At 37.2% G+C, this 26,126-nt stretch overlaps 1 protein-coding gene across 5 annotated transcripts in view; it reads right to left on the bottom strand.

The window, feature by feature from the left end:
• Positions 1-26,126, bottom strand: part of scf (Calumenin scf) — a 145,844-nt gene that overhangs the window by 26,157 nt on the left and 93,561 nt on the right. For all 5 annotated transcript variants that reach the window (XM_067096078.1, XM_067096079.1, XM_067096077.1 and 2 more), the window contains exons 3-5: positions 14,848-14,981; positions 5,378-5,571; positions 358-600 (exon numbers count right to left, since the gene is read on the bottom strand). In XM_067096078.1, coding sequence (XP_066952179.1) covers positions 358-600; positions 5,378-5,571; positions 14,848-14,981 — 571 coding nt within the window. The remainder of the gene's footprint in view (positions 1-357; positions 601-5,377; positions 5,572-14,847; positions 14,982-26,126) is intronic.

The raw sequence follows: 26,126 nt of genomic DNA, 5'->3' as shown, positions 1-26,126 counted from the left end.
CCCCACCTCCATATTTTGCCCCCTTTCTGCAACCATTTCAGATCTCATAGTGCAATTCAAGGGAAGAAATGGCTGTATTCAATTATTTTCTCCAGTCTGTTTAAATACTGTATTGCTTCCATTTTTATAGCCTAATTCTTTTAACACATTAAAAAAAATACAAAATCAAACATGGACTAACCTGAGATTACATGCATAAACTAATTTTGGGGTTTCTCATGTTCAATAAGAAATTAGTTTATCACACCAGGCGACAGAATAATCCTTTACAGCTACACAAAATGTTTAAAATCTCTCTAAAAATGAATTTGCTTGTGATAATATTAATACCAATAATTTGAAACATAACATACATACCAATATATTCATCTAAAGAAATCTTTCCATCTTTATCCTTGTCAATATCCTCAATAGTTTCAGTAACAACTATAGCCCTCATATGTTCAGCTTCTTCTGGATGCAAGAAATTGGTGAATTCCTCAAAAGTAAGAGCACCGTCATCATCTTCATCTGCCACCCCCCATCGTCTCTGATCTCTCTTCAACATTTCTGCATAGGTCATTCCTTCCTCCTCATCGTCAAGCTCAGTGGGATCCATATCTGAATTAAAAAAAAAATAAATAATCTGTTATTCATGACACTGAGCATTCATTTATAAAGAATTAATTGTTTTAGAATACTAACCTAGAATCCCAAAATGAAGGTAACATTACAAAGGTATGGGTGTACAGTACCAAATAATTAAAACACATTCCTACATTGTCCCAAGCACATATTGTTTTATTCATTTGAAGTGAATAAGCATAAATTAGCAAACTGTTTGAACTAAATCAGCAGACCTCTTAAAGTCAGCAGTAAAAAAAAAAAAAAAAAAAAAAAAAGGCAATGGACTACACTTTCTACATGATTTAAAACATGCCTTTAATGTTTAAACTGAAGGTTTTATTGTTTTAGGAAATGCAAAGAAAGACCATGACCCTAACATTCTGAAGTGAATGACTGGAAGGACTGACCATTCGGTTGATTCTAAAAAGCCACTTCAACTCAATACTTCTTATATTGTGAAGCATGACGACTATAAAAAGGAAAAATGTCCAGCAATATGCAACCAAAGACCTCGGGAACCATTATCTACAGAAAAATCAGAAGCTGCAACATTATTGTTGAGCAGCCACCATAGAACACAACGAAAACATGTCCAAGAGTGGATAATCCACTAAGTACACTAGGGGCATTGGACACTGAACAAACGAACACACACACACACACACACACACGTTAAAAGCTTTCCTGTTTGAACTTGTGAAGTGGACAATGGGTGAATGAAAGAACACACACGCAACCAACACTTTCCTGGGTGCACCTGTGAGGGTGGACAGAGAGTGAATGAATAAACACATGGACATGACCAACGCTCTCCTGGGTATGCCTATGTGGGTGGACTATGAATGAACGCACACGCACACACTCACACATGATGATGCTTTCCTCTTTGTTCTTGTGAGGGTGGAAGGTGAACACACGACTGAAGATTTCCTGTTTGAAAGTGTGAGCGTGAGTCCTTTGTTTCCAGGGTCAGTGACCCAGCATGCCCTGCTGTTTGCATGCTGCAGTCAGTCATTTGATGTCAGTTGTCTGCTCAGTGAAGAAATAGTGCTCTGTTGTCAATATGATCTTTTTTGTGTTTGCTTTTGAAAAGAAATTATTTAGTTATTTGTCTTGTGAAAATTTCTTACTAAAATGTACAATATAACATAATTTAATGTGCTTACAGTATTTTACATTGTTAAATTTGTCAATTTTTCTTTTAAGTGAGAGATTCACTCTGTTTTTCTCACATTCATGTGCCTAGAAATGCCGAGATGATTGATTAAATAAAGTGTAATTGCACGCAATCACCATTACAGGGTTGAAAAACATTTCTAGTACAGTAAACGCCCCCTTATTTGCAGGGATCGTACCACCCCCCGTCAGAAGTTAAAATTCATGAATAGTTAACAACCCCCTCTAAAAATGCTTATAACTGCCTAACTTGAAAGTCCAAATACCAAATGTATACCTTAAACTTGCATCCTACATCAAATATACCTTACACTATTACCCTATTACTGTATTAATCTTAGAAATGATATTATTAATACCATTTCAAAGTCATCTTAAACATTTTACCCTTAAAAATATATATGTACATACTTCTAACCCTTCCAGCCAATAACAGAGAGAGAGAGAGAGAGAGAGAGAGAGAGAGAGAGAGAGAGAGAGAGAGAGAGAGAGAGAGAGAGTATATCTTTCTATCAACCACTCTCCCTTTCCATCTATCTATCTCTCTATCTATCCATCTCACATTCTGAGTATCCTTTGGAGAGAGAGAGAGAGAGAGAGAGAGAGAGAGAGAGAGAGAGAGAGAGAGAGAGAGAGAGAGAGAGAGAGAGAGAGAGAGAGAGAGAGAGAGAGATAGATTTTCAGTATCCATAGCTATTTTATTTGACCACCACGCAAGCAACATGCTATTCGACCACCAAGTGGACAACATTTTCTACCCTTGCAGTCAATGTGTCAAGATAAATTGACAGTTAGATTACGTCCCCTCCTCACTCCAAGCTTCGGAGAAGACTGGGAATTGATAAGTTTCCTTTTAAAATTTTACATAATTTACTATAGAAATGCATAAACGTTGTAATTATAGCATGGAAAATATGAAAAAATTAATAACAAAGTAATGTCACGTTTATCTATAAAACTACAGTACAGAAAACAAATAAACATATATGTTACATATGCATAAAAAGTCTATCTCAGTGAGAGAGAGAGAGAGAGAGAGAGAGAGAGAGAGAGAGAGAGAGAGAGAGAGAGAGAGAGAGAGAGAGAGAGAGAGAGAGACTCTTCGGCCTGGTGCTAACCCTTTTTTTTATGATGACAGTTATGCCTTCATCCCTACCCCTAAGTTGGATACAGAAAAAGATCAGGGACTGAACTATATCATACAAAACAAATAAACATATTACATATGCATAAAAATTCCCTCTTCTCAGAGAGAGAGAGAGAGAGAGAGAGAGAGAGAGAGAGAGAGAGTGAGTTATTGTTTTATTATTTAATGCTATTATTTAATCTTATTAAACTTCATATTAATATTTGAAAATTACTACTGTACATTACACCCCCATATTCGCATTCTCATGATTAGCGGGATTTTCTGTGGAACGTGTCTATAAATTATTCGCAGAAAATTCGGCAATTTGCGGACTTGTTCATTGGGAAATATTCACTAATTAGTGTATTTTGATGTTATTTTTATGACCAAATACATTTTTTTATGATAAAAAATTTACTAATTTTCAAATATTATTAGATAATAATAATAATAATAATAATAATAATAATAATAATAATAATCATAATACTCTAAGATTAAATAATACGTAACTCAAAGAGAGAGAGAGAGAAACTGTTTTTCTCGCCTCCATTCAGGATGGACCCAGACCTCATTTAAGTGAAGATAGATGCTCAGATTTGATACAATCGAAATATTACAATTATATTAAAGTAACTATTGAAATTATATTAAAATGATATAGAAGTGTTTCAGGATGATAGTATAAGCATTTTTAGAGGGTAAATTTTATGATAAAATAATGATATATGGTGCGTACTAATTTTCAAATAATAGTACTGTACAGTAAACCCACCGTATTCACGAGGGATGCGTATCACCTCCCCCATCCCGCGAACAGCTAAAATCCGCGAATACTTAGAACCCTTCAAAAAACACTTAGAACTGCCTATTTTGATAGTTCAAACACACAAAACAAACTAAAAAATGCTTATACAGGTACTACCCTACTTACGATGGGGTCAGGTTCCAAAACACCCATCATTTCTTGGAAAAAACATATCTCGAATGTAGCTTAGCCTACATTATAAAGAATAATCTATACATACACAGTACAGTAACTGTAATTATTAATATCAGCTAATTCTGGAGGATCATGCAGTGACTTATGATAATTCAATACAAAGAGAAATTGAATAACAAACAAGAATTAGATTAGCTTACACTATGGGTATATCATATACCTATAAGGTAGCCTAGCCTACATTACTCTATATTCACATAATATCGTATTATACAAACATCAACATCACGAATATGCATCTTTTCCATGGATCTTTTAAAATGTTATGCTTTAATTCACTGTATCCTGTTTAGGTGTATTCATTACCTTGCACACTGGATTGTGAGGGTTAAGAAATCTTAAAGCTTCAAACTGTCATCCTCTAATGTAACTACTTCCTCTAATCTACTTGCTGTATATTCTCTCTCATACAGTAACGAAGTCACTATGAGTTCTTTTCTTTGTTGCTGTTGTTAAACACTGACTGCATTTCTGCATTCACTGAGCCAAAGTTCAGTTTGAGTGTCTTCAGGGATTTAATCATTACTGTTTAATGCCTGCATGACATACACATTCCTTAATCAACTGTGATCTAAGCACAGTGCAAATAACTTACAGTATACATACATATATATATATATATATATATATATATATATATATATATATATATATATATATATATATATATATATATATATATATATATATATATATATATCTTGTTATTTCACCTTCTCTTACTTACTTTGTGTTTTGTAGGTCTGAATATACTGTAATTAAGTAAGGGAAATTACAAATCTCATAGTATTAGTCAGGTTTCAGTACCTATAACTGACTTTTCATTCATTAGTTTTATAAAGAGTAATCTGTTTTTTCTTTGTAATGTAGTATATACAGAGACTAATATACATTATTCCCAATGATTCAAACTTATCTATTTGAAATTGCCTAAAACAACCAATCGAATTTCTTATTTTGACCCAGCCCTACTTATGTCTACAATTCTCATTAAACATTACCAGCATTTCTTCTTTCTCTTTCTTGTGAGCCACTATACATTTTTCCTGTTTTCTGGCACTATTATTTAGCATCACATAGACATAAGCTGGTATTGAAATTACTACACTTCTGAAACTATTTATCACATTCCTATCATCATACTGACAACCACTTTAGCATAACAGTCAAATATAACAGTTTCCTTGCTTGGTTCTCAGTGATATTTTATTTTCTTTTTGATGATTCTAATACTATATATGCACACAATGAAGAAAACTTGCAACGAACATTCATATATCTTCATATTCCAGGAGAAATACTGAAAAGAGTGCTATTTAATTATCGTGCATCTGCTTCAATACAGTACAGTATATATGAAACTTTGAAACAAACACAATTAGTACAAAAACTGGATGTATGGACATATCTGCTTTTATCAAATAACCTACTTAGTTCACAGCAAAACGCATGCAGCCACTTACGTTCCATAAATCCATACACCATTGATTTATAATCATGCCAATCTAGTTTCTCTTTATTCTCTGGGTTATTGGAATTCCACTGTCTTCTCACATCATCAGTTATGTAGCGTTTCTGGGTAAATTCAATCCAATTCTGTAGTTCTTTTTCAGAGATGAGATTATCATCATCCACATCAATCTTGTCAACAATTTTACTGTAAAATATAAGGAAAAGGAAGGCTTTTAATTATCACAAATATAAATTGTCATGACAAATTTAGGCAACTTACCAGACTAACATCTTTCTGTCACCAATCACTCATAAAAATATTCTAATAATGAAAGAAAACATGAGAAACACAAAATCACACTGAAGACCGTCAATGCAGTGAAGCATTGTAATATAAATGAACTCTACATGTACACAGCAAAAGCCAAGAAGAATTAAAATTCATGAAAGGCACATTCACACTTGAGTAGTCTTTTTAATAATGTCACTAAACCACAAATAAACCGATCTTACTCAATACAGGCAGTCCCCGGGTTAGGGTGGTCTCAGTTTACAGCGTTCCGACTTTACGGTGCTTGGGTCACTACTCTGTTGACCTGATTTCATGGCACTTCAATTATTATCATGATGTTCCCGTTTATGGCATTTTTCAGGTTATGGCACGCTGTCGGTAAAGGAACCCCACTGTAAACCTGGAACTGCCTATCAGTTTAAGGTAGATGGAAGAGGGGATTAAGGGAAATGGGGATGAGCTGGTGTGGGCAATAAAATCTACAGAAGTAAAGAAGGCGATGAGCACAGTGAAGAATGGCAGAGCACCAGGTCCATCTGAGGTACAGACTAAAATGTACCTCTGGAAAAAGGAAGTACAGCAATGCTAAATGATTAGTGATGGTAAATGTGTTTAAACAGTAGGGAGATATGGAATGGGGTAATTACAGAGGAATCAAACTAACACAGCATTCTTTGGATTAGAACAAGAAATTGTGAGGACTAGTGAACAGCAGTACAGATTCACTAGAGGAAAAGGTATAGCTGATGCTGTTTTCACAATAGGGCAGATAGAAGAAAAGTTGGAAGGTAATGGGGAGGCTCTACTGTGCATTTATAGGCATAGAAAAGGCATTTGATAAGACTATCAAGGGAAGCAGTGTTTTGGTGTTTAAGAAAGAGGAAAGTGCCAGAAAACCTGGTTAGGTTGTTTAAATAATGAAAACAAGAACAAGGATAGTAATAACAACAGCCTGTGGAAAAACAGAAATGTTTGAAGTTGAAGCTGGTTTACTGTATATCCAAGATTAGTACTGAGCCCATGTCTCTGCATTATTTATAAGTGTATTGAGTGACTGGATTAAAAAAGAAAATCAGTGGGAACTGTTATATGCAGATAATCTGGTGATTATGGCAGAGACTGAAGAAAAATTGCAAAGACAAGTAAGAATGGGTGGTATGAAGGTAAATTTTTGGTAAAACTGGGGCTATGGTGCCCTGCAAGCAAGGACAAGGGTAGTTTATTTGTACAAGACAGAGGAGGTTTGAAAGTATGTTAAAAGCGGCTTCGGGGAAATGGAGAAAGGTGGAAAGGGTAGTGTTAGATATAAGAATGCCAAATAAACCAAAAATCAAAATTTTCAAGATAAAATTACTTATCTGGATACTTACCTACTGTTAAAGTTAGCTTACATCTTTGCACCATTAGATGCAATCAGCATCACCTGTTTCCCACCAGGTGGCATTGAATGTTTACATTCTTGTCAGAATTCTTCATTACTACCCACTAAGATGTGGGGAGGCTGGGGAGGTTTCCACTTTAACAGTATGTAAGTATCCAAACAATTCATTTTATCATGAAAATTTTCATTGTTTGGAATAAATCTTACCTACCGTTAAAGTTAGCCGACTACCACATCGAATGAGGATGGTGGGTTAGTGTGGCCAGAGAAACAATGTTCAGCCAAGCAAACTAAAAGCTTTTTAATGAGGGGAAAAAAGTTTCCCAACATTCCTGCCTGTTGGTTGATCCTCACTGGCAAGTACTGTCATTAGACGCTGGAAAAAAAACAGGGTGAAAGGCCCTAGCAGTGAGACTTGTCAGATGATCCTTACAGGGGAAAAAAAGGACTATCTCGTGGAATACTAATGACTCCTATGCCTGAGTTAAAAGCCCATAACTGACACCCCAAAACTACCAGAGTCGAAAGCCCGTAACCGACAGCTGAAAACTACCCGAGTTGAAAGCCCATTACTGACGGTCCAAAACTAAAGAACACTACCACCTTCATATATGAAGGTGCGCTCCTATACACCATTGTCTACCCACATGGTCCCAAAATTCAATTTCATATATGAAGGTGCGCTCCTATACACCATTGTCTACCCACATGGTCCCAAAATTCAATAGCAGGATTTCTTAACAACTAACGATAAGACAGAGAGCAAGGTTACTATCATATTTGGTTCTGGAGAAAGCGTTCCGGCCACAACAACAGGACTAAGGGTTTTACACCTCACGCTGAATTTGAACATTTCGCAAATACAGTAATATGAGTCAACAACAGTTGCATCTCCCCTGAACTGCATGACAACCTTCTCTAGAGAAAATTTTTAAATGAAATAAAGACATGCTTGCATGTCTTTATTATGGTATGGAAGCCATGAGAATCCATGAGGATTATAATAAAAAATAGTACAAGCTCAGGAATCAACTGTGTGTGCACTGACTTAAGCATTTTTGGACACAGGAGTGTTTGGTCTCCTAACACCACAGATAAATACTTAAAGGTTTATGTCTGTCCAGGTAAACTCTTAAGAGTTCTAACTGGACGTAAGACAGCCACTTCCTCCTTGCCTACCAAAGCAGCTAAATTAAACACTGTCACAAATCTGGGAGGGGCTTTCACTTCTAATATTTTCTCTAACCAATGAAAGAAAAGAGAGAGGTTGCCACTAGAACAAAGTCCAAATACAAGAAATGGCTTGAAGCTCACTAAAATAAACCCTTAAGAGCTCTAACTGGACACAGGACAGCCAATTCAGCATTGCCTACCATAGCAGTTAAATTAGGCACTGTCACAAATCTGAGAAAGGCTTTCACTTCTATATCTCTTCTCTAAGCAATGAAAGAAACGAGAGCTCAGATACAAGAAATGGCTTGAAGCTCATTAACACACTTTGCTGCAGCAAGAGCTAAAAGAAAGGTGTTTTCACAGTTCTTAAGTGATGCCTTATCAAAAGGTTCAAACTGAGGTTATGTTAAAATCTGGAGGACTACATCTAAATTTCATCGTAAACCATGGCAGGAAGATTGAAATTTCCAGCACAAAAGATAGAAAACCTCTTCAAACTTTCAATCATGAGTGATATTCCAATCAGGATGATGCACAACTGAATGCAATATAAAGCATTATCCTTTGACTGCAGTGATAGAAAACTGCTTTGCATACCTGAGATACTGGCAGAACTTAAATAAGGTAATCTTGTGAACAGGTGCTGGATATCACACTGGACAAGCACCAAGATCAATAAATTGACCACTGTTATTGATACAAGTTGAACAGTGGAGGGCTTTCTAGACTTTAGGAGTGCATCTTTGACCATTCTAGAAATGCCCTTAGCTGGTAACAGACAATGACAATCCCCAAGCGGTCAGATGAGGCATGTGGAGGTTTGATGGAATCTGCTAAAATAAGACTGTCTGAAAAGATCTTTCCCGAATGGATGAAGACGAGGAACATCTACCACCAGGAAAGGAAGTTACGGGAACCATTCCGTTTGGGGCCACCAATGAGCTATCAAAATCATCCTTGTGTTCTGCAAAGCTCACAACCTGTTGAGTATTTCCTCAAAACAGCGAACAGAGAAAAACAAACAGGTCTATTTTCGACCACTCTGAAGGAAGACATCAACTGCCCATGCCTGAGGATCTTGGCTTGGAGGGCAGTAAACTGGGAAATAGTGTTTTGGGCAGTCATGAACAAACTGGTGTTTGGGTCTCCCCAGAGGTTCCACAATTTCTGGCAAACCTGAGGAAGAGGAGACTATCTGAGTTGGTTTTCAATAACAATGTTTTTCCCTAGGACAAAACAAGGTAAAGGAATGATGTTGCTGGGCTCTGTCCAAAGGATAAGGAAGTTTCTTTGCTAGCCTGAACAAATCTTTTGATCTGTGTTTTCTTGTCGTCTTATGTAAGAATTGAGAGGTTGAATTGACGGAAAAGACTGTGATTGTATTGTCCCTGACTAGATGTTCTGCTTGCCTAAGACCATTCCAAACTGCCAAAAGCTATAGGTTGGTTACCTTCCATCTCCCTGACCCCAAATGTTTTTCAGAATGGCCCGCCAATCTGCCTCTGTGACATCTGAGGATAGTGTAAAGGTTCTTGAGGTCTACAGGCCAACCCATTAAAGTTCTCAAAAGTGGTAGAAATTTTCCATCTATCTCTGTTGGAAAAACCCCAAATTGAGGGAACTAATCCTCATCTCTAGACTAACAATTGACTGGATCAGAAAAGCTCAGAGGTTAGACATAAAACATAATCCTTCACTCTCAATGTCGTTAGAAACAAACTGGTGAGAACAAACCAGTCGTCCAAAAATGAGAAAGCTATGGTACTCTGATACCAAGCAGATGAATCCATCCTGCTAAAAACTCCAACACACTGGAGAATACTTTTCTCTGACTGAAGGTGTACCAGGATGTGGAAGTATGTGTCCTGCATGTCAACAGAAAACATCCTTTGCCCTTCCAAAAGGCTGCCAGGACCAAACTGATGACTCATTGAAAAGATAGTAATATGAATAAACTTGTTGAGACTGGAAATGGCCATGGCTCGATGGTCTCGTTGCATAACTGTCCAATCTACCCCTCCTAACTCTGAACTTCCTCTGTTTGAAGAATGTGGAAAGAATGATATTAGGAAGTTGATAGGGGCAAAAATATAACAAAAGGTACAAAGTATCCTTCCCTGAGAACCAACACTACCAAGGTTCTTCTTGATGCTTTGCCAGACACTTCTGAAACTCTGCACATGACCTTCGGAGGATCCACACAGCCTACTTGAGCTGGGAGTTCAAAACATCAGTTATGGTTACATGTGTAGTTTTTCCACTTGGAATGTTAGCCAGGTCACTAATGAAGCAGAACTCAAGAGCAATTTGGGAAATTCTACATAGAGCTTAAATGCAAAAAAGGCTGTAAGGGCAAGACCCTAGAGGGATGACTTCAAAGGTAGTACTGTGAATTTTCTAATCTCCTGATTTGACACATCTTAGGTGATGGCCTTAAACACTTAGGGTTAAGGAGACAATGATGGGACACTGTCAAAAACAGCTACTAATGGTTGAGCAGGGCTACTTTCTATGATTTGAACACAACTGTTTCTGTTACTTTACAGCTGATTTGTAGAAGAAATAAGACATTCCCTTCCATCAGCCTCAGAAGTATGTCTATCAAGGAGGGGCTACAACTGACGCATCATCAAGAAACTCTGCCACGTCAAGACTAATATTTATCATCGTCATCATCTTATAAGTATCTGCATACATACATACACATACCTACATATCTACATATGCATGCATCAAAGGTACTTGCACCTTACCAATTAGAGGAGTCTTCACTTACTTGGTACAAGAACTTGAAACTTGCAAGCTGAACTGAGGAAGGTGAAAAACTTATATCGTATCTAAGTCCTAACCCAGCACTAAGCAGTCCAAAAACTGGAAATATATGCAGTATCATCTGAGACCCATCATTAAAGGATACAATTCCAAGATTGCCTCTGTTGTTTAGATTAAGCCAGCAACATGCTGGCACATTCCTGGGTTGGTTGGTTCCTAAGAGCTGACTCTACAAACACAGTTGTGAGTTCAATACACTGTCCATGCCAGGTGCAGAGCTATTTAAGACTAAACAGTTTCCTAGCTTTCTCTTTTGACTGTTCATCCATTTCCCAAAGGCTCTACTTCCATGATAACGCACCTACCATAATCATTGTTCACTTCTTACTTGTTTTATCAGGAGCCGAGGTAAAAGTAAACTTATGAGCACCAGTCAACAGATTCATCCTTGGCAAAAGGAATCAAAAAAAGAATAACGCAAGTTATGCACTGCTTAAATACTAAACGAGAATCAACCAAATCACGATTGAAACCCCTAAAGTCTAAATGGAGGAACTGAGATGGAAGAAAACAGCAATCTATGGACGATGACAGTGATGAAAAAATGCCAGAGAAGGTGATATACCATGGAACATCAGCAATGACATCACAGAATGCTAGTAGAAAGTACTGGACGGCTGGGTGGGGAAGGTAGGGGGTTCTTGCATGACGTCACCATGCGAGTGCTAACCTACCAAATAACTCCTCTGGAGAACGTGTCGAATTCGAACCACAGAGACAGTTGAGAGAGGTGGTGAAGGGCAAAGACCTTGGTTGCGAGACATACCATGGTTCCTTGTATGTGGAGAGGACCAATGAACCCAGGGTGGTCCAGAGGGCGGGCTACAGACAGACGCCAAAGCTCTGACACCGTCCCTCTTGTGGGGGTAACTGAAAAAGGCCGATCACTAAGGGAAGGGAGAGATCTTCGCCCTAATACATATGGTCAAATTTCTAACCATAACAAAAGAATATTTCTCAATTAACTATTATTTTTCTACTGAACCAAATAAGGAGCAAAAGGAGGAGGAGCAGGAGAGAGAGAGAGAGAGAAATTAACCTAGGCTACCAAAAGACGAAAGGAAAAGACTGAGTAGGCTTATGGTGTGCCCTAACAAATTGTCTACATAATCTATTAGCCTCTAGCATCTTCCGATACGTCACAAAATTTTCATCCTCTCGTCAGATAACTCCTTATTATCTTCACATCAAGAAAACCACAATGTGCCTCAACAACTATGCTAACACATAGGCTGTGTGGCCATCATGCATGACCGAAACATATGGTTTCCACTAACTCTTTCACGTACAGCCTAATGCTTTCATCTCTGCTTCTTGTAGATGACATAATGCAAAAACAGAAAACAAGCACAATACCATACAGAAGAAAATCAGCCATAAATCATTAAAATTATTACTAACACTGATTCACACCATCTGCTTAAGGACACAGCATGAAGAATTCTGACTAGAACGAAAACGTTCAATACCACCTGGTGGGAAATAGGCAAATTCAGAGAAAAGTCCTAGCGGATTAGCCATGTTTTTTTTTTTTTTGAATGCCAATTGCACATAATGGTGCGAAGATATAAGTTAACTTTTATAGTAGGTAAGATTCATTCCAAATAATAAAGATTTGCTGAACTGTAATCAGATAAATGATGATGTATGGTTCAGAAACATGCCATTAGGAAGGAGGCAGGAACAGAACCTGGAGAAAACAGAAATGAGGAAGCTAAGGTGGATTTTACAGATCTCTCTGTGTGAAAGGCTGGAAAATGAAGAAATCAGCAGATGTGCCAGGATGGCAACATTTACTGACATGATAAGAGCTGAGACTGAGTTGATATGAGCATATGGTAAGGAAGAGGAAGGAAAGATTTGAAAAAAAAAAAAATCTTCCTTTGGGTATTATACCTATAAATTACCACTGTCCTACTTGCATTGGTGAGAGCAGAGTGATAATGAGTTCATATAGCCAGGACACATACTGTGTACTTTTTTTACCTCCATAGGCTTAGTATGCTCCCAAACATGTAAACTCATGACAAATACACCACTAATGAAATGTCCTGCAGGAGGGTGGTAAACTCTCTTTCCTATTCTATGCCTGATGACTAATGCACAAGGCATCTTGGTGGCAAAGACCTTGGCATTGCTTTGATGTCACTAATTTTCACCAGAGTAAAATTCACGCTAAACGGACAATGTTTTGATCTATTTCTACATTAAAATAACACAAAACTGACTGATTCTCCAAGCCCTAAACCTGGCTGAACATCAAGGAGGCTACTCTAGGGCCCATGCTTCTCAAGTACCATGAAAGTGGTATGCACATATATTATTACTTTTAAAGCTTCCAATACTTCACAGCATATAAAGATATGGTGCTTCCCATACAGTAAACTCCAATCTGCAAACCATACAACAAATGTTATTTCACTTACTCTAGCAACTAATTTCTAACTAGCTCTGGCTAAAACTGTCATTGTTTATTATGGTATGCCTGCCAACAATCTTGGAATCTATAAATACTTCATTAAATTCTGTCATGGAATAAAATGTCTAATTAAAATAGAATGTTCACCTGATACACATTCTCTTACTGCAGACCTGAGCTTGTTATTTTTATTTTGAAAATCAACAACATGGACAACCACATCATCATACAACACATATTTATTAGTGAAAAGAAGAGTGCATTTTTAATTTACATCTAGCTGCTGTACAAGCATTTGACTTAACTGCATCATATTCATAATCTCGGACATCTTTTTAAATGCACTGAAACTTATCCAGTCAAACATTTATCTAAATGGAAGCAACCTGCTATCAATACAGTGTCAATTTAGCATCTAATTCCTCACATAATCCATGTGAAAGTTGAAACCACGAACTATGAGTCATATGTTAATACAACCAGTCCTCAGTTCATAGTGAAACAATAGACAATCTCACTTTGTGCTCTCATATACATGATGGTCTACCCTTGTAACAGGTTCCATTGAATTCCATTCAATTTTGTAAGAGTTACAATGGCAAGGTACACGTGACTGACACACCGATGGATAGAAAGACGCACAATTTCATTTCTATACATGAGGGACTACCTTTGTATTGAGTTTGAATGAAACCTCTTAAAACATATAGGAGGAAATGCAATAAGATAAGCATGACAGAGATTCTGACAAGAAAATCGACACACAATTTCTTCATGCATGTCTATGCATAATGGACTACCTTTATACCAGAATGACTGAAATCCCTGCAACCATGTAGCCAGGCATTGTGACGACAATGTAAGTGTGACAGAAAATTGGGTAAACAACAAATTTCTACTCATGCATATCTGTGCAGGAAGGTCTGCCTTTGTACAATTGTCACCACACTCTCTTCAGCCACGCAGGAGTTGTGATGACATGGTATGCATGACAGACATACTGACTGTGACAGAGAGGCAGGCACACTGCTGAATGGTCAGACAAATACAGGTAAAGAGAAAAAACAAGTTTGATGGCCTAATAAAATGTCAGCACCAAACTTTAATTTAAACAGCTTCTCAGTTTAATTTAAACACTCTTTATCTCACAATGTACTGCAATGATCAGACAAATGGAAGGAAAACAACAGTTGGGGGACTAATAAATGTCAGCTTCTCACCTCATTTAAATAACCTTCCTATCTCCGAATATACTATGATGGGTACTTTGTACGACATATCCAAAACTCAGGACACAACAATCTATTCCTTTTCAAAATGGTTAAAGAAAGTATTGCACACTACAATTAAAAAATTCCAAGGTTACTGAAATGCAAATACATACCTTAAACGATCTTTGCTCTCTTCAGGTGTGAGCTGATCAAACGTCCGTGCTTCATCTTCTCCAAGGAAGGCCTCATGGTCATAATCTGGGTTATGGATTCCATCTACAAAGTGGGACTCATCACTTAACTTATCCTGGCGAAGAAAATTCACGGAAATATTTAAAGGGTAGTAAAAAAAAAATCAAATCAAATCATTCAAAATATTGTATAAGATTTTCTCTGAAGCACAATTTTATCAATCACATTTCACAAATGCAATATACAGAATACCCCCATACCAAAATTAATAAAAATAATAACTATAATAGGAGAAAAGCCATTTAAGTAAAACTTGTTTCTATTATCTTCTTATACTACATAAACATGTTTCTATATGAACAATCTACAAAGTAATTCTCTTAGCTTACAACAGCTCCAGCTGTTATCTTCAGAGTGTCCTTGTGATATATTTCTTTTTTAGTCCAGTGACCTCCCGTTTATATAGCTTCTAGACCTTAATCTTGTTCACAATCAGTTATATACTTCCAAGGGGTTCTTGCCAATTCTTCGTCTTCCTTCAATCTGGGGATTTTCTGTAATCCTTCTCCCACAGTTCATATACTGTGCCACAGTTTGAGCTTTTGACTATACCTACTTGGTGTCATTACTTCTGTATAATTTTCTCTATGTGATCAAAACATAATTTTTATCCCAACAATGTACCTCTTTAACCTAGTAACCTTGGGTCCTGGCCACTGCTGGACTATAGAAAATCCACATTACAGAATCTGACCTTATGTAATCATATGCTTATTCCTTCATGATAGTTTTGTAAAAATGAAGTAAATTTCATCACTGCCGTGACAAAGGGGCGTACCTCAAAAAAGTTGAAAATTGAGATACAGTCAACCCCCAGTAATCGCGGGGGATAGGGACCAGAAACACCCACAAATAGCTAAATCCAGACCCACCTCTAAAAACATTATATCTACTTATTTTAATAATTCAAATACCAAATGTATCCCTTAAACTATCATCCTACACAGAATATACCTTAAGATATCATCTAAAACACTTTAATATTTCAAAGTCATATTACTACATTACCCTTAAAAATATATGGCTCACAGCTAAGTGTGAAATTTATTCAAGTTACCCCTATTTTCAAGTACATCCATCTCCTCTCATACCTTAAACTATCATCCTACACAGAATATACCCTAAACTCTTATCTAAAACACTTTACAGCAATATCATTTCAAAGTTATCTAAAACATTACCCTTAAAAATATATGGCTTACAGCTAAGTGGGAAAACTATTCAAGTGACCCCTATTTTCAAGTACATCCATTTCTCTAATTCAGTATTGAAGCTGTCCCATTTTCTTTGTATGGAACATGAGGAGACCCTGGGAAGTTAATTACAGTATACAGTACTTTAATATTTAATATGCATTGAAAAAGAATACATTTTATTGATAGTTTGCTGTGTTTACATTAATATTAACGTTTGAAAATTAGTAAACCATTTTTTAACATAAAAAATATACTTGTCATGAAAATTCAGTAATCAGTGAATATTTCTTGATGAAAAAACCCGCAAATTACTGATTTTTCGTGAATATTTCGTTGATAAGTTCCATAGAAAAATCTGCGAATAGGCGAAGCTGCGAATCCTGAACTGCGAATAGGCAGGGGTCAACTTTAATATCACCATTATGTTTCTCATGGCGAGTTTTATAATGTGATGAAGTGGTGTATCTGTACGCCTAACAATTGCCGTACTACATCGTCTTCAGGTGAGGACTTTTCTAAAAAAAACAAAAAACCATTCATGAGACTTATAGACGTCTCTTTGTAGCATTTCAAAACGAGCAATATTAACATGACAACTAGGCATACCTTGAGATACGCCTATTTGTAATACCATTTAGATTACCATACAACAGATTTCATTGACTTATGCCAGAGTGTAAACAAAACGTACGCTATAAAATGATTTAATGAAAATATACAGTAAACCCACGCTACTCACGTTCTCACAATTCATGGACTCACCGTTTCGCAGATTTTTCTGCGGAAGTTATCCCCAAAGTATTCATGAAAAATTCGGCAATTCGCAGACTTTTTTGTCAAGAAATATTCACTAATTAGTTCATTTTGATATTTTCATGACTAATTACAATTTTTATGATAAAACTGGTTTTCTCCCCTCCATAGGTTCAAGAGGGACCCCTTTAAAGTACAGACCTCCTTATAGAGAACCCTCTTGGCAACAGAACTCTTAAACTGATTTTTTTCACCTGTTATAGATATGCTGCTCAGAACTGATACTACTGAAATGATACTGAAGTGATTGAAATATTAAAATTATATCAAAATAATATTGAAATTATATTAATAAGATATATAAGTGTTTCAGGATGATAGTATAACCATTTTTAGAGGGTACATTTTATGATAAAGTAATGATTTATGGTACTGCTTTTCAAATATTAAGTTTAATAAAATTAAATAATAATAATAATAATAATAATAATAATAATAATAATAATATTATTATTATTATCATTCTCTCTCTCTCTCTCTCTCACTGAGATGAGAGAATTTTTATGCAAATGTAATATGTAGTATGTTTATTTGTTTTAATGATAAATAAGTGATTTACTAATTTTCAAATAATAATATTAATGTAAACACAGCAAAGCCATCAATTCATTAAAGAAAATATAGTGAATAAGTAAGATTTTACCTAAATAAATATTTTCCCTCGCCTTTTTCCCCAGGTTCCTTGAGCAATGGGGGAGGGTGTAACCTGTCAAATATGTCACATATCTTGACATATTTACCACAAGGGTAGAAAGTGTTGCCCTCTTGGTGGTGTATGATATTGCCCATTCAGTGGTCTCTCTCTCTCATGCCAAAGGTGAGAAAAAAGTTAAGTATACCTTAGTTTAACCAGACCACTGAGCTGATTAACAGCTCTCCTAGGGCTGGCCCAAAGGCTTAGATTTATTTCACGTAGCTAAGAACCAATTGGTTACCTAGCAACGGGACCTACAGTTTATTGTGGAATCTGAACCACATTATAACGAGAAATAAATTTCTATCACCAGAAATAAATTTCTCTAATTCTTCATTGACAGGTCGGAGAATTGAACCTGGCCCAGCAGAATGCTAGCCGAGAACGATACCAACCCGTCCAATAGAGACGGATAGATAGATGGATAGACTGATAGATATAAAGGGAGAGTAGGAGATAGAAAGATATATATAATATACACTGTACTACTGATATTTTTAATTGTTATTATAACCATGCAACTCTGTTCATCTCTCTCTCTCTGTTATTGGCTACATATATATTTTTAAGGGTAAAATGTTGAGATGACTTTGAAATGATAATAATATCATTTCAAACATTAATACAGTAATAGGATAAAATTTAAGATACATTTGATGGAGGATGATACTTTAAATATACATTTGGTATTTGAACTTTAAAGATAGGAAGTTACAAGCATCCTTAGAGGGAGGCGTTAACTATTCATGGATTTCAACTATTCACGGAGGTCAGGTATGCATCCCCCATGAATAAGGGGTTTACTGTGTTACATCATAAAATCGTTCATATCGATGTAAGTTGTGACTGCATAACATAAAACTTTGAATTAGGTAACTCTCTCTCCTATTAAAACTTCTTACTATAAAAACACAAAGGCCAATTTAATGGGATAGATTTCTTCAAATACCAGTTACTACATTCATGAACTTAAACAAATATTACGGCTTTTAAGTAATATTTGTCTTCTTATTCATTGCATAACAAGGTACTTAGCCCTATACAGGTACACCTTCAGAGTGAACAAAGTCTTTGTTCGTTGACGTTAATCTGTTTATGCACTTAATCATCTGTGTTCTCAGTAACAAGAAGTATATAAGTGGTATCTGTTTTCCTTTATCTGACTATTACTTTCAGTTCTAGTATCTTACCTAACGTTTTTAGATCTAGTTCCATCATTTTGTGATTTTCGTACTATTGTGCCTATTCCAGTTAAAACTTACTGTTTATATTTGATTTCCATCATCAAGTTATTTTCGTATTCTATAACAGATTTAAGTTACAGCTGAAACATGCACACAAACATTTCGTAATCTTTTTATGCTTTTAATAGCAGTTCTTGTTTTTTCTTTTAAATCTTAGGTAGATTGGCAAACATTTAAGGATCATGGCTGTCTTGATAGAATGGGAGGATCATGCAAAAAATGTAGCTTTTACTGATGAGCTGGAGTGAATCGATGGAAGCGAGTTTAAGGAGGGACATAAAATCCGAATGCACTGGAAGGACAGCTACTATTATGGGACTACCTTCTTAAGTGAAAGAGATTCGGCTAGAGAAGAGGAAAGTGATAGTGATCAAAACTTGCCTCTTAGTACCCTTGCAAAAGAGGCATGAACTAAGGACGACAACTTAGCGTTACCAGTTCTTAAGGCCAAACTAAAGCCACAACGAACTGAAAATCTACACAACGAAAAGACGACGTGACGAAAATGAAAACGCCGTGATTCCAGCTGAAAATGGGACTAGTGACAACAAGAGCGAAAATACTTCCATTTGTATGAGAAGTGAATCGCCCACCTATGACAGTGATGCAGACCCTGCTTATACAGTATTCAAAGATGAGAAGTGCTTAATTGTCTTGATGAAGTCTTTAGTTCATGCCATACCTGTTTTGATCTATTGTGCTACAATCATTTCTTGAACATGGGACGTTGTGAAAAAGACCATAGAATTCAAGAAAGTAGAAACTCGAGCAGGAAAAAAAAAAAAAAAACACTACCCTTGGGAAACCTCCAATTAAAGAACTACCTGAAGACTTTCGTGTCGATGGATCGGATAGAGAGGATGGTGCTCCTCCTCGCACTGTTAAAAGGAAAGAAAATAAGGTGATGGCTCATGAAAACAGGCTTAGGGGTAATGAATATGCAAGCCCAAAAACCAGGAAAATTGTTGCAGCAAGGAACATTCTTAAACCGAGTTATAATGGAGTTACCTGCAACAAAGTAGGTAAAAAGTGCTCAGCATTCTAAAAAGCAGAAAGGGAGGACATACTTCAGGCTTACTATGGAACCAATAGTCTTCACCTGCAAAGAGAGTTTACTGTTCACTTTATGAAAGTTACTAAGGTAAAGCAGAGAACTCTGAAAGATCAGGGTTCTAGATCTTTTTCTTCGTACCACTCCTTGTCAAAGAACAGAGAGCATCTGCCTGTTTAGAAAACTATGTTCTTGAACACCCTTAGTATCTTGGGAAAAAACTCTTCGAACAGCCATTAATATGAGCCAGTCTGAAGGTATGGTGGAAAAAGATAAGAGAGGAAGTAGATCTGCAAGTTATGAAAAAGAGGACAAAGCAAGGAGACAAGCAATCGCTGAACATGTTAATCAATTTCCACGAATGGAATCCCACCATTGTTGACACAATTCAACGTGAGATTATCTACATCTAGATCTTAACAAAAAGAGAAAGCATGCTATGTTTTTGGAAGAAAATTCTCCAAGAGGCATAACGGCATGCTACACAAATTATTGTGAGGCCCAAAGGGGCCAGAATATTTCCTTCCATAATCCTAAGCAGAATCTCTGTAAGGTGTGTGAAAATTACAGAAAAGATATGCTGAGAAGAAAACAGAACTTCAAAACCAATTTCAAGAACACATCATAGAGAAGGCAACTGCCAGGAGAAGAGAATGAAAGATGGAGCTACATGATACTGATCCTTTTCTCACTGCTGCACCATTTGACCTCCAACAGGTTATTTACCTCCCAATGACAAATGATAACATTATTACAAGAGGAGATTGGCTAACTATAATCTTACTATCCGTAACTTGCAAACTAAAGCTTGCCATTGTTTTACTTGGCGTGAAGGACAAGGAAAACGAGGATCCTCTAAAACTGGCACCTGCTCGAGTATTTACCTTGATAAACTGGATGTTGCTGGGGTAAAAACTGTAAAACTGTTTGCAAATGGGTGTCCTGGCCAAAATGAAAATTCTGTCATCACAGCCATGCTCTTGCATTCAGTATGCGGACTGAGAAGTATTGAAAAGATGCACCGAATTTTCTTCAAGGCCTATCATGGCCAAACGAAGGTGACTTTGCATACAGTGCCATTAGCCAGTTCTTGACAACGTTGGTGACCTTTATGTGCTTCTCAATTAATAACCCTTTTCTGACTAGCAAGGAAAAAAATCCTTATTTTGTTCATCCAGTACAGACAGACTCTTGATTTTCTCAATTTTAAGACAATGGCAAAAGTACTTAGTATACTACCCATTAGAACAGACGACCGAGGAAATTCTGTTAATTGGACAGAAATGAGAGAGGTAATGGTGCAAAGGGTTCTTTGGATAAAATTCACTGGCATCATGAAATGTTTACCCAAGCAATAATTTCCCAGGGTCATTTCCAAAATATCTCTGAAAAAAGTAGTAAAAATAAGTTCAATTTCCACGTCGTGAATGAACAAACAGACAAACTAATAAAACCAATAAAAAAAACAGCCTCAATGATGAAGTAATCAAAATAATGCTTTCTACAACAATGCAAAGTGAAGGGTAAGGAAGGGATCTTCATAAGAAAAAGATGCACATCTTTTGCATAACTGATGTATTCTGTCAATTCAGATCCTTCTCTTAAAAGATCAAATTAAAGGATACAACTAAGGTGTAACTAAAGTGTTTTGAAATTGAAAAACTTCATAAAAGACAAAAGGGTGTATCTATTTCAAGCCCCCTAAACATATGAGAGTAGAATTTTTTAATTATATTGCACTTAAGGCAAACTACTGTACATTCTTTTGAAAAACTCTGTGCCAAATTTATTTTTACTACCTTTAGGATTGAATGAGCAGTTGACAGAAACATTAGCTCAAAAACTTGAGACGGCTCTCCTGAAAAAGTGAAAACTGAGATACGCCAATTCGACTTGGTAATGACGATTTATTTGTAAATACCAGAAGATATATAAAAAATTCAACCATTATTTATAATCACATCAATTTTGAGATAACTGGAATTTACTCCAAGAGCATTTTAGTCTATACTCACTAAATCATATATATATACTTTGTTTGTGCTTTACCAACCATGAAAAAAATTGTGATGAAGGGCAGAAACAAAATAAAGTAATGCAAACAAAGTGAATAATCATCTACTAATTAAGTCAGTTCCTTTTAGGGCAGTGTTTATCCTTAAAATAGTGTTCAAGCTTATGCCAGCATCTTTCATGGATGCCAAAATTACATCCAGGGAACCAATATTTAGAACTATTATTTCATAAGTGTCCAAATCTCTACTGTTTCTATGAATAATTAAAAAAATACTCAAAACCAAATTTCTCACATGTAAGGCATGGGCTATAAGAAAAAATAGAATAACGCTCTCACCATGGTCTGTATTTTTGTCATTAGGCATCGCAAATCAATAAAAACCTGGCGCGACTGTATTATGACAGAGCTGAATCGCTACTGTAACCCATGACTGTAACTGAAACATAGCTTATGGGTGGAACTTTAATAAGTACTGCTAATATCGCCAGTGGCCATCAGGTTACAAAAAAAAAAAAAAAAAAAAAAAAGAGAGAAGGCTGATGCTAGAATTGAACTGGCATTGCAGGTCAATCCTTCTCAATTTTTTTTTTTTGTATTTGCTGTCTGCTCCATACATATGTCTCATGGGCAGGGATTCAACATATTTCAATATTTTTTCCATTATTACACAATTTGTGGAGTTCAAAATTTAACTTGCTGTACAATATCATTTTTGGGTAGTAACTTTGAATGGCTTCTACAGCACTTCTTGAGTCACTAAAAATCACAAGATTATTGAATGATATTTGTTTTATAATTTTGATGGCTACTGAGGTTGCACACAACTCTGCTCTGAAGACTGAGGCATTATTAGGTACAGAAAACTGATATGTTTTGTTCTGGGATATAGCTGCATATCCTACTCCATGTTGTGACTTGGACAGATCTGTATAAATCGCGTAATGTTAACTTTTTCGTCTTTTATGATATGAAGTTTTCATAATAAAACTAATATTGTAATACCTACCTGAACACCTGAATTAGCCCTGGTTACCCACCAGCCTGAACTATTCCCGTAACTTTTTACCCAATAATTGGGTAATTAACTGTCAACGTTACCAACGCTTACAGGAAATCTTGTCAAGATGAGTTCCCTGAAGTACCTTTGGCAACACTGCTGCAAGTCCCAGCCGAGCGAGGCCAGGTTCCCCAATTGCTTATCACTAATCAAATTGAAGTGGGGAGGAGGGGGGGAATCATTCAGGTGTTCAGGTAGGTATTACAATACTAGTTTTATTATGAAAACTACATATTGCAATACACCCCCTAAACACCTGAATTAGCCCGATTAACAAAATTTTATGGAGGTGGGATCAATCTAATTTCAGCCCGACCTGCCAAACGGGACGGTAGGAACTCATTATTCACCTACTTTGCCTATATGCAAGTATTCTCACCTGGTTATCCACTCGGCAGGAGAGAATGCCTGGAGAGAGAGAGTACCCTCGGTGTCAGTCTCGAGTCTCGGTACTGTCTGAGTCGGGCTACCTCTGATGGTATTCAAACCTCCTCATGGATAGAGGGTAGCAAAACTAACCTACCATGTGGCTATCAAAGCCTCTCATGCGTAGCAGAGAACGACGACCACCCATGTGGCTAATCAAAGCACTCTCATGTATGGAGGGGTACGACAAACCTCCCATGTGGCTACTGTAGCCTCGCATGTATGGAGGAAAAGTTGAATGTGCAGTCTCTTCGGTCTTCGCAGTACGATGCAGCCGACACCTGTACAGAAGAGGGGGTTGAAGAAGAACCTATCAATCTCGCTCTGTCTATTTACATCGTGCTAATATCCTACCTAATGTTTACCTATAGTTCCTGATCAATTCAGAATTCCCAATTCCTAGCCTATCTTGAAACCTAACCTAACTTCCCTCCACCCCATCTTACCCTACCTACAATATTGTGTTGGCTGCCACAAACGGACCGAGCGAGTAACCTTCCCCAACAAAAATTGGATGTCTCTGAGGTAAAAGGTTGTAAAGACCGACACTGATTTCCAAGTGGCCGCTTCTAGGATTGTCAACACCGAATAATTCTTAAGGAAGGCTGACGATGTCGCCATTCCTCTGATGCTATGTGCCTTCGGACGGGCAGACGAAGTTGAAGGTTCCGAAGAAGAAGAAGAGTCCTGTGACGCTTGTTGAATAACTTCCCGCAGAAAGAAACTGATTGCGTTCTTAGAGATCGAATGTGAAGGGCATTTAGGAAAGACAAATAACGTTCTCGGGCGAGGCAAAAGTTTCTCGGTCCAAGACAGATAGGCTTTTAAAGCCCTCACTGGGCATAACAACATTTCAGCAGCGTCGCCACCTACAAAGTCTTCTAAGGATGTGACTTTGAATGCTCTAAGTAACGGATTTATTTCCGATTCTGACTTTGCCACGAATTCTGGTAAATACGAAAGAAAATATGGTAAATTTACAGTTTCGGTCAAATTCACATTTCCGATATAAAATTACATTTTCCCTAGCTTAAATAGTGTACTTTCAACGAATCTGACCTTTATTTCTACCGCAAATGATTAGATTTAGAGATACATGGCCGCCATGGGTACCGCTCTCAGTTTCGGGTGGTGCAACGCCGCTACGTGGCTTATGCACATTTTAAAAGATTGTTGCAAGCTCGTATGTTCTGGCAAGCGGTAATATTGCGCTGTGCGCTCTTGCCACAGGGGTTACAGGGAACGAAATTTTACCCCTCATGTCTAGTTACAGAAGGTGAAATTCACGGCGAAACTGCAATGTTACCCTTTTTCACACTTCGGACACTGAACACTTGTCGGTAGTACTAAATGTTCACGAAGAAAGGTACTCACAACCTGTGGAGTTCCATTGTAATGTCCATGGAAACGACCAATAGCCTCAAAGTAAGACAGAGAACACCCACTGCAGATGTGCACGACGGAATCCATGGCAGTCAACTGAAGCGCACTTTTGTAGAAAGCCGGCTTATTACAAAATCGCAGTTAATTGGATATTTTTGAAACAGCAACCAATCAGGTTTCAGCATTTGTACCATACTTATAATTCATAACGAAAAACAAAAGATTAGGCATTTTTACCGACAATACATTGACAAAAAACAAAAACGCATCAGCAGAAAAACTGACATGGCAGCATAAACGCATCCTTGCGATAACAACAAGGCACAATATTCATCGGCAAATATCTCCGTAACTCTTAATTTGCGGAAGATGCGAGTAAGTATTTCGTATGAATCATGACAAAAATATATGATAGCAAGTAAAAAAATATTAGATATCCGAATTTGACCGAAACTGTAATAATACCGAAAATATCGTTTCCCGAGAAGGAGACTGTCCTGGATATCGCCCGAATCTCTCCGACCCTCTTGGCCATAGCCAACGCAATTAGAAAAAGGACTTTCTTAGTTAATTGCTTTAGGGGCAAAGACTCTAAAGGTTCGATGGCTGCCGATTTTAGGAAACTCAATACAACCACTAAATCTCACGAGGGGCCCCGAAGCGGAAGAATTGGGCGCTCTATTTTAAAAGACTTCAACAGGTCATGGAGAATCTTACTGGATGAAAGTTCCGGAAGATGAAAACGGAACGTACTGCTTAGCATTGACCTGTACCCAGCAATTGTTGAGAAGGAAAGTTTCTTGTCTCTTCTTAAAAATAGCAAGAAGTTTGCTACTTTCGCAACCGTTGGGCGCGAAATAGAATGTCCTTGTTTCCAGCACCATACGCGATACATTGCCCACTTGGCCTGGTATAACTTCCTGGTTGAATTCCTTAGGCAGAGAGACAGTTGTTTAGCCACTGCTTTAGAGAGTCCCGCATGATGGGCCGCTCGCTGGATAGTCTCCACGCAGCTAGCTTCAGCACGCGGAGGTTCCGGTGGAAGTGGTGGAAGTGCGGCTGTTTGAGTAAATATCTCCTCTCTGGGATGAATACCGGAACTTCTGTTAACAGGTCCAGGAGATCCAGAAACCAAGGTCTCTGGGGCCAAAACGGGCAGATCAATGTCATCTGAGTGTTTTTGCAGATTCTGAGTTTTGCTAACACTTCCTGTATTATCCCGAAGGGAGGAAAAGCATAGACCTGTAAATTGTCCCACGTGTGCAACATTGTGTCTGTCCCGCAGGACATGGGGTCGGCTACCGGGGAGTAGTAAACTG

This window comes from Macrobrachium rosenbergii, chromosome 52 (assembly GCF_040412425.1).
Source record: "Macrobrachium rosenbergii isolate ZJJX-2024 chromosome 52, ASM4041242v1, whole genome shotgun sequence".
Lineage (NCBI taxonomy): Eukaryota > Metazoa > Arthropoda > Malacostraca > Decapoda > Palaemonidae > Macrobrachium > Macrobrachium rosenbergii.
This window is presented reverse-complemented; position numbering and strand designations above follow the sequence as displayed.